At 43.7% G+C, this 9,055-nt stretch overlaps 1 protein-coding gene across 2 annotated transcripts in view; it reads left to right on the forward strand.

Moving 5' to 3' along the window:
- Nucleotides 1-8,524, forward strand: part of WWC1 (WW and C2 domain containing 1) — a gene marked incomplete at its 5' end in the record, with an annotated part of 72,953 nt that extends 64,429 nt beyond the window's left edge. The window contains 8 exons of one of the 2 annotated variants that reach the window (XM_082324424.1): nt 1,303-1,455; nt 2,063-2,163; nt 2,928-3,096; nt 3,785-3,949; nt 5,409-5,501; nt 6,372-6,602; nt 7,785-7,906; nt 8,439-8,524. In XM_082324424.1, the coding sequence (XP_082180550.1) occupies nt 1,303-1,455; nt 2,063-2,163; nt 2,928-3,096; nt 3,785-3,949; nt 5,409-5,501; nt 6,372-6,602; nt 7,785-7,906; nt 8,439-8,505 (1,101 nt within the window). In that variant the 3' untranslated portion in view covers nt 8,506-8,524. The remainder of the gene's footprint in view (nt 1-1,302; nt 1,456-2,062; nt 2,164-2,927; nt 3,097-3,784; nt 3,950-5,408; nt 5,502-6,371; nt 6,603-7,784; nt 7,907-8,438) is intronic. The other variant, XM_082324425.1, reaches the window with a different exon arrangement.
- Nucleotides 8,525-9,055: the final 531 nt, after the last annotated feature.

Raw genomic sequence — 9,055 nt, forward strand, 5'->3', positions numbered from 1 at the left:
TTTTAAACTGAAATATGGTGATTTTTGTGAAAGTTTTCTTGATAATCCTTAGCTATGTCATCTCTCCCACATAGTGTTCTTTGCAGTAACGATTTTGAGCGGGGGGGGCGGAATCTATTAGACAAATGTTTTGTTTCAGAACTACTGGTGACTTTGTCAGACTACTAGATTTCCCTTTTCTCATGATTTAATGTGAAACCCTACCTATTTTTCTTTCTTTTGGAAACATTTGTTGTAATGTAATTGAGAATGGACTTCTTTCAGGAATTTAGAAGCCACTGTAGAATATTGAAGATCTCTAAAGGATTTTTTGAAAACTGCTATTAATCTACACTATTAAAATCTATATGAGTATAGTTTTTGGAGTGCTAGTCTTGCCACAGGCAGCTATCCCCTATTTTAGAAGAGCTTTTGTGTTGCTCGGTATTACCTGAGCAAGTTGATTTTAATAGAACTATTTCTGGAGTATTGTACTCCAGAACACGAGTAGGGTGTGTTGAGCTGGGACATAAGCAACTACTAAGTTACAGAGAAGTTGATGTTTTGTCCTGCACGTGTTCTGCAGCATCTCCCTTGGCTGGAGGGGTACAGGTTTTATGGTGCTTCTGCATGTCTTCCTTCGCAAAGCACACTTTGGTTCAGGAAAGCATCTGTTTTCCAAACGGGGTTGTCCTCTTTTGGCAGCGTGTACAGTCCTACAGTAGCTGAGCTCCAGGTGGGAGCACGCTAACACGCAGGAGGTGTGCTCAGCATGCAGTCTGCTGGACTGGGCTGGTGCGATGGAGTCCACTCAGATGTAGGTTAGATAAATTGCAAATCAGTTTTACTTTGGTTTTGAATATGTCAGGATGTGTACTAAATGTAACGCAGTAAAAAAATGATACGGCAGATGAAGAGGAACATACAAAACTAAAGCATATCAGTCTGAGGCAGTGATTTCTGTCAGCCTTGCATATTTCTTGAAAGGGAGTCTCCGTCTCCTGATCCCTTCCCTTTTTCCTTGAAGCTCTGGCTGTAACTTATCCTGGCTGCAGTAGCACCGTTGATACTTCTGGATTCTTGTACACAAGAGCTGTAGTGAAGCACTTGCTACTTGGATTGCAAGTCCTAGACAATGTGAAAAATAATTCAACGTAAAGCATTACTAGTGCTGTTGAAATGGGGATAAACAGGGCAATTTTGCTTTTTGTCAAACTTGCTGAAGTCAAGTAGTCCTGGATTTTCGCTCTCATTTCTTCTTATGGTGGTGCGGTAGCGGTTCATTTTAGTATTACACTAAAACTGTGTTTTTGCTCTCAATAGGGTGGAGCACAAATTAGCCTTGCTGAAATATGTAGATCCGGAGAGAAATCAACCCGTTGGTATAACCTCCTTAGTTATAAGTATCTGCAGAAGCAAACCAGGAAAAGTAAGCAAGGAAATATTCACTCTGAAGTACCCTGCACTGAAAAAACAGTAAGAACAACTGCTTAAATCAAACAAATCTCTTCTAAACAGTACTAATGAGAGGGTTTATGTGGCTGAAGGACTGTTACAATAGACGAGAAGTGAAGGCTGGTGTGTTTATATTTAGAACTTGAAAATGTCATTAAGTCCAGCGAAATAATTAACATGTCGATTACAGATATGCCCTTGTCCTGGGCTAAATACTTACTGAAATCTGCTGCTCATGAAGCTGAGGGATGTGGTATGTGGTCCGGTGTAAGTGGTGTGTGAGCTCTTGCCTTTCTTCCCACTAGACAGTTCACCTTGCTGCAATGGACTTGCTGAACGAGTCAAGATAACGGACTTACCTTTGCACGTGCATGGCATGCAATATGCTCATCCTGTAGCTGCACACGTGCATATGCTCGTGTAACTGGGGGAGGTGGGCCAGGTTTGCTCACACAGGCTTGACTGAGCACTGTACGTGCAATAGGCTGCTTGAAGAACACGGTGGAGAGACTACGACTCTCTCCGGCCACCAGAGGAAAGCTGGCTGGGGCTGTTCTGACCAGAAGGGCTGGGCGCTTTGCAGTTTGTGAGAGTCGTATCTTCACAAGAAGCCTCTCGCTCTCCTCAGGACTCTGTCTCGGCGCTCTTAGAGCAGACAGCTGTTGAACTGGAAGCTGTGGAGAAGAAACTGGAGGAAAGCAGAAGCACTTTAACTAGTGGAGAGAGCTGGTAGGTAGCATCCCACCGTCTTCGCGTTGTGGGATGATCAGAGCATTTGGGGGTTCATGTGCAGAGAAGAAAGCAGATGATACAGAGCTGTGGGAGGCTGCTTCTGTCTCTTTCTGTTTCGGTGAAAAATCCTGTTTCTTCTGTTCTGGAGGTTGTGCTTGGGAAACGAGAACAAAGCAGATAAATGTAGAAAACAGTCAATAGCGCTATGCTAATTTTGTTATTTGTACAATGTTCTATGGACATCCATGAAAGCTTCACTTTATGGAGCAAGGCTTTGCTTGCATATTAATTTTGGGTGTTGTTTACATGGTTCAGATTCAGATTTTATTAATGGTCAGGCTTGCTTTTTATTTCAAATGTTTCAATGGGTTTGATGGAGAAGCCAGCTGTGAGTTCAAAGGAGCTGAAAACAATGTTAAAGCAATGCTTCAATGTTGTCCGGCATCACTTTTTAAACTAAGATTAATGGCACCCTGAGAGCTGCCCTTAAGATGTGCTCACCTTAAGCTCAGACCACATGGCTGAACCCTCAGCTTGCTTCTTTTGAAGCAAGATCAGTATGAAGTTTTTGGCTGTAACGGTTGCCTTCTGGTGCAGCTTCACTCCTTCATTCCTTTATAAGCCTGCGTTTGCGCAGTCTCAGTGGCTACAGGGCCTGCCAGGTACAACTGGCTGCCTTGGGGCTGCGTTTCGGTCCAGCAGCTTACAGGAGGTAACTCCTGCAGCAACACCAGAGTTTTGTGCACAGGCGGCCAGTTCAGTAACAAGGCTGTTCTTAACAGGCAAGACGAAGAGGTTCCTGATCAGGAAGAACAGGACGAGATCAGTGAAAATGAAGCAGAGGAGGAGGAAGAATTCTGTGCCGGAAAATCGCTGTGGGAAACAGAAGAAAGTCTGAATTCCCAGCTGCACATGGAAACAGCAGTGAAGGTAAGGTCAAGGGCCCTTTGAACAGAAAGATGAGTTAAGCTTCCCGTTGCTCAGCTGACTGGGTTGCTGTTGAGCTGAGCAAGGCTACAGCAGTTATTTGAAAGTTCATCACTGATGTTTAAATGTTTATCTACCTGAAATATTTTTAAATAACTCTACGTGACCATTTTGTCCCACAGTTAATATAGCGTCGTTTCATGCCTTTTTGCTGCTCATGAAAACCGTTTTCATTAATGTGACTGTGGCTTTGACCTTGTTTAATTCTGAATATTGTTGTAGTCTAACAAACGTGTGCTGTACACGTGCTCTCTGTGCACGTACATACAGCGATTGGGATCTTCGCTTCAGATGCACAAGTAAGGGAATGGTCTTTGAAATCATACCTCCGTTCTGCATGGGATTGCCAGGTCACGCTGATGTCCTGGATCAACAGGCAAAGCTCGTTGGAATCAATTGTGTGGTACAGCAATCAACAGATGCGGAGCCCTTAGGGAGCGATACAGTTAATGTAGCAGCTACTGAGTTCAAAGAGTGAAGTGTCAGGACACCCTGCATGAAAAGGGGTAAAGAATATCTGTTTCTGAATGGGATGCCTCTGGGACTGATGTATCACGTGTGGCTGTCAGACGGGTACGTGTCATAGATAAGATGGCAAGCTGGCATTTACACTGCAGTGTCTGTCTTTCAGGTGGATAAAGAGACAAACACGGAGAATCTGGCACAATCTTCTACCGTAGTTCGTCCGAAAGACAAAAGAGCAGCAAATCCGCCCCAAACGCAGTTTGTCAGAGGTAGCACTATCATCCGCTCAAAAACATTTTCCCCAGGACCGCAAAGTCAGTATGTGTGTCGGGTAAGGAAAATGCAATCCTAAGGTTATAAATGATGTTTTTCATTCATGAATGCATGATATCAATGTTCACATAGTCTGAATTTTTCACAAAGACCTGACACTGCTTTCTTCTCTCCCCCTTTGACTTCAGAAGTTGCTCTATCCTTACCTCCTAGACAGTATCTTTCCTTGGAACTAATAGTATTAAGCACAGATTTATAAAATATATATGTGTACGTATGTTTGTGGCACATGCAGCATGTTGAGATGCTCAAACTAACCTGGAAGGGATGCTGTAAGACAGTGATGAATAAGCTGCGTATCAGACCCTTTCCCGCTGCTTTAAGACTGTTCTGTGCTAACTTGAACTGAGTTAGCTGTGTCCACCTGACTTTAGATGAGGTGAATGTAAAAGCTTGATAGAAATGGAAAGGCAAGTACCTGCTAATGTCAGCAAAAAAATTGTGGAAGCTTGAAAGTCTCCAGCGTGCTTTGTCTGAAGGTAACTGAATAGACCACGTACTGGGTCAGGATGTCATTTCCACTGCTTTGAAATGTTTGTTCACAATTATTTCCTGGATTGAGGGTCAGCCTAAACTATAAATAACTCGTCTTTTAAATTGAATTGGCAAACAAGCAAGCACTGCCTTTTATCACACATGACCTGTCCTAAGTGGGCATGCTCTTAATACAGCTGAGCCGGATTTGATGTGCAGTTTTTCTCTGATTCAGAAGCAGGTGCTTCCATAGAAACAAACCTTATTTAATTTGCAGCAGTGGCCAGTGCTTGGATGGTGGAGGTACTGTGTCCCAGCACATGCAGATCCCACACACCTGTCCCCCCCCGCCTCCAACTTTGAGAAGGAACATGAGAAGGGAATTAAACCCTACTTGAGTCGAGCTCTTTTTAAGGGTCTAAAGGCAACCACAAAAGAAGGCAGGCTGTATGTGTGTAACGTGACAACTCTTAAGTTGAAAAACCCAGGGGGATAGCTTACAGGTAAACCTACCTCCTGCACCACGAGCTTAAAATACAGGTGATTTTAGAAAAGAGAAATCTCTAGTAAAATAGCCCCAGGTTTTACAGATGCTAAAAAAGAGTTATTTTATTATTATTATTACTTAGAGCTTATTTTTCTAGGCTGTTTTGCCCAGCCTAGTTACTTGCACAGGAGAAGGGCAGTGGGGTAAAGTCCCCTATTATACCCCGACTTAGTGTCTCTCTTTCCACGCAGTCTGTTCCCAAACAGGGACGGAGTTCAAGGCTTGTGGCAGGATCTGGCTGTGCCAAATGGATTGCGTGTTGTGCACTCAGGTTGGGGTGGCAGCTGTCCGCTGTAGCCTTTCACAAAACTTCATAGTTCTGCTTACATCACTGCTTATAATCACGTACAGAACCCTCCGATCTTGCTAATAATGTGTGTATGCACTGCTCGTATTTCTTTCATGAAAAATATGTGGGTTTCACTTTCATTTTCAGCTGAATCGCAGTGACAGTGACAGTTCAACGCTATCCAAAAAGCCCCCCTTTGTTCGAAATGCAATGGAGAGACGAAGTGTCAGAGTGAAACGGGTAAAAACTTCACTTTTTTTTTTTTTTTTTTTTCTCTAGCATAGACACTTGCAAAAAATCAGAAAACTGGTTTAAAGGAAGAATTTGCAAACATAAATCAGTTGCCACATGATTTCATTCACAACCTTTTCTTTGTGTGTGAGAAGTCTCTCCAGGCTACTTTTCTTTGATTTATCAGCATATGACAGGAACGTTTAAGTTGGAGCTCATTTAAAACAATCAATTTAGGAAGATGGTTCCTGGTGTTTTCCATCCTGTCAGAGCAGAAGTAGCACAAATAGTTTTGCTGTGTTTATTGTTGTGAGATTCTTAAGTACTTACAATAAATGTGAGGAGCTGGGGAAGAGGGTGAGGAGACTGATGTCTCAGGTGCTCAGGTGACCCTGTTGTAGTGACTCTGTGGCACACAATGAACCCCTGTGCCCGTTGTGATGGCAGTCACTGAAATTGCCCCGGGATACTGATGCTGAGCTCCTAAGGAGATGGTTTTCTTGAGGCAGCTTGTGTTTGAAGCTAGCAGAAGGCAAGAAGGCTTGGAAAAAACAAGCACGGGTTTTTCTGCTGCATTGTGGATTCATCTGAAGATGAGACATTAAACTTAGGAGCAAGGTGTGCAAGCAAGACTTGTTTGATTTGGAGAAGCTGCTGAGGAAGAAATTTAGTGGAAACACCAAAATCAAAAGGCTTATCTATAAGACTTGCTTGAGTTTGTGCTTTCTGTCTTGAAATGGATTGGAAAGCAGGATCAATAGAGATGCTTTGTGCTAAGAGAAGTTCTGGAAAAATGGGTCTCGCGATGTACGTGGCCCTTCACGGGGGAGTGGTTGGGACAGTTCTCGTCACTGTGCTCACACACCCCTTCTTTTCTAGCCTTCAATCAAGTCCTTCGGTACAGAGCGCCTAATCCGCACTTCACTAGACCTGGAGCTGGACCTGCAAGCTTCAAAAACCTGGCATGATCGGCTGGTTCAGGAGATCTCGGTGCTGAGAGAACTGAAGGAACAGTTGGAACAAGCTCAAAGTCAGGGTGAAAAAGAGTTGCCGCAGTGGGTGAAGGATGACGAGAGATTTCGACTGCTCCTGAGACTAGTGGAAAAACGAGTGAGTAATACCTGCCCTTGGATTTTATTCATGATGTTTGAGAAGCGTGATTTGAGAAACAGGGTACTTTGGACAGTCAGGAAATGAAGCCTTAGCACTACAGTCACTCGTCTTCCACTTACGGCTCCGTCAAGCAAGCGCTTGATAACGGAAGCTGCAGTCCTTGAGTGCCTGGCTGTTCTCAGGTGTGGTATTTACAGACTGCAGTGTCTGTGCCTGCCTTCCCACAGATAGAGGCTTAGGAAGATAGCAGTTATGTCTCTTGCTTCTCCTAAGAGAAATAATGGCCGCATAAAACTTGTGCATGGATGATGCTTGACTTTAGAATAGGATCCTTATGCATATGAAGCGATAAGTCAGATGACAGCAGACTTTCTGGCTTTAAGCGCCTAATAGTATCTATCTTTCTGCTTTTGAAGGGTGGAGTGCAGGGCAGGGATGGAAAGGAGACAGAACTAATTACCAAGAATTTCAACAAACAGTTCATTAAACAATTTTGTTTTCTTTTATGAAAGTTGTCTTTCAATTTGAAAGCATTATCACTTTTGCTGGAGTTTGACCCCTTTTTAATTTCCTGTAGAGTTCTGTTAGCCCCTAACCCGTGCATTTACCAGCACAGAGGTTTCCTGCCTCAGCACAGGTGCAAGCATGAGAGTCACAAATGCCATCCGTTTTGTGAAGTGCAGCCTCCCAGTCCACAGTAGGCGTGATGTGCCGTGGTTAGCACTTACCCTGCCCTGTCTGCATCGTACTCGTGTACCTGCCCTCATGTACAGGGCTCCTTCTCAACTTCTGCGATTTGGGCAGAAAGGAAGTTGTTAGGGCACCGGGTGGAGGAGTGAGTCGGTACAAGGTGCTCTTTGGGGCACAGCTGGACCATGGGTTGCCACGTTCTTGCGTGAGCTGATCTGCTGGCTTAAAAAATACATCAAGAAGATACAAAGAAGGTGCAGACAGCACCCACGATTCTTACTAAAGGGCTGGAAGCAGACCTTACAAAAAGCTCTCTCCATTAAATGGCTAGCTGACAAGCCTTCGGTTTAGCTTCTGTGGCTTGTGATTCCAGAGTCAACAGTTTCCAAGCCCCTCAGAGCTGCAGCTGAAATACTGCTGTATTTGGAGATTAGTTGGGATAAAATAATTCCTCCTGGAAACACAGGTTTTTTTCCATTATTTGTTTAGGTGGAAAAAACAGAACACACGTGTGAGCTCAAAGCTGATAAGATGATGAGAGCTGCTGCCAAGGATGTCCACAGGCTGCGAGGGCAGAGTCGGAAGGAGCCTCTGGAAGTACAGTCATTCAGGTAAGCACAGCTCACTGGTAAAGGGGAAGGAAAAATTGACTGCTACCGTGATTTTTCCATGGGTGACCGAGATGCTGATGAGGAAAGCTAATCGCTGTAGAAGTAGTTAAGTGTTGTGCTCAAACAAAAATTTCTGTATTTTTATATCAAAGTATAAGGTCTGAGAGTTGGGGAAACGAGCTGCAGCACTGCACGTCACCTCAAAGCAACCGGCAGCACTCCAAATCGTTCCCCACCTGGCAACAAATTCACAAATCCTGTGTTTGATGCCGAAGCAGCCCTTTGCTTCCCCAAGTAACATGCCCAGAAAGCCAAAACCCCGAGCCTTTCTGAAATGGCTGTTCGCTAAGGTCAGCGTTGTGAGTTTAGCTGCAAGGATGCCTCATGTCTGATATGTAAATAAGAGGTGTAGGTTGTGAGAGGATGTGCTGCTGCTCCTTGTGGCGACAGCTGGTGGGATAAATTTTAATGTGGATGATGGACGTTTCTGGCAAGACTTCTGTTGCATTAACAACTGATCATCTTTTTTTAGAGAGAAAATGGCATTTTTCACACGGCCGAGGGTAAACATTCCAACGCTCTCTGCAGACGATGTGTGATCACCATAAAGTATTTGCTTTCCGGACAATTCTACAAATGCAGTTTGGGTTTTGAAGTTATTTATGTGGTTTTATGAAGGTACCAAGGCATTTGTATATTACAGCTTTTGTCAGTATGTGGATGTTTTGAAGACTTTTTTAGGTTAAAGTTATATCATCACAGAAACCAGCATTAAAGTGACGAGATTGTATAGTTTGTATATTTAGGAATGTATTTTTGGGAAATAGAATTTTAAATAAGAACAAATGCAGCGTAAGGTGCTGTTATTCTTAAATAATGCTGTTTAGACTTTTTGTACAGCTCTACCTTTTAGAGGTTTTACTGCAATAAAATAAATTTGAAGGAACCTCACCCCTACCTTCTATGATGTTCTGCATCGGACTCTCCTCCGAGTGATGTGTTGCGTATCCTGTGGGGAATGCAGGGAGCCGGTTTTGCCTCCCGAGTGCTGTGAACGAGTTCTCTGTGAGCTGTGAAGCGTTTGTGTTTCCTGCCAGGTCATAAAAGTGGGTGTGAAGTTCAGCATACTTGCACTTTTAACATTTGTAC

The sequence above is a fragment of the Platalea leucorodia genome (assembly GCF_965183815.1).
Source record: "Platalea leucorodia genome assembly, chromosome: 11".
In the NCBI taxonomy this organism is placed as follows: domain Eukaryota; kingdom Metazoa; phylum Chordata; class Aves; order Pelecaniformes; family Threskiornithidae; genus Platalea; species Platalea leucorodia.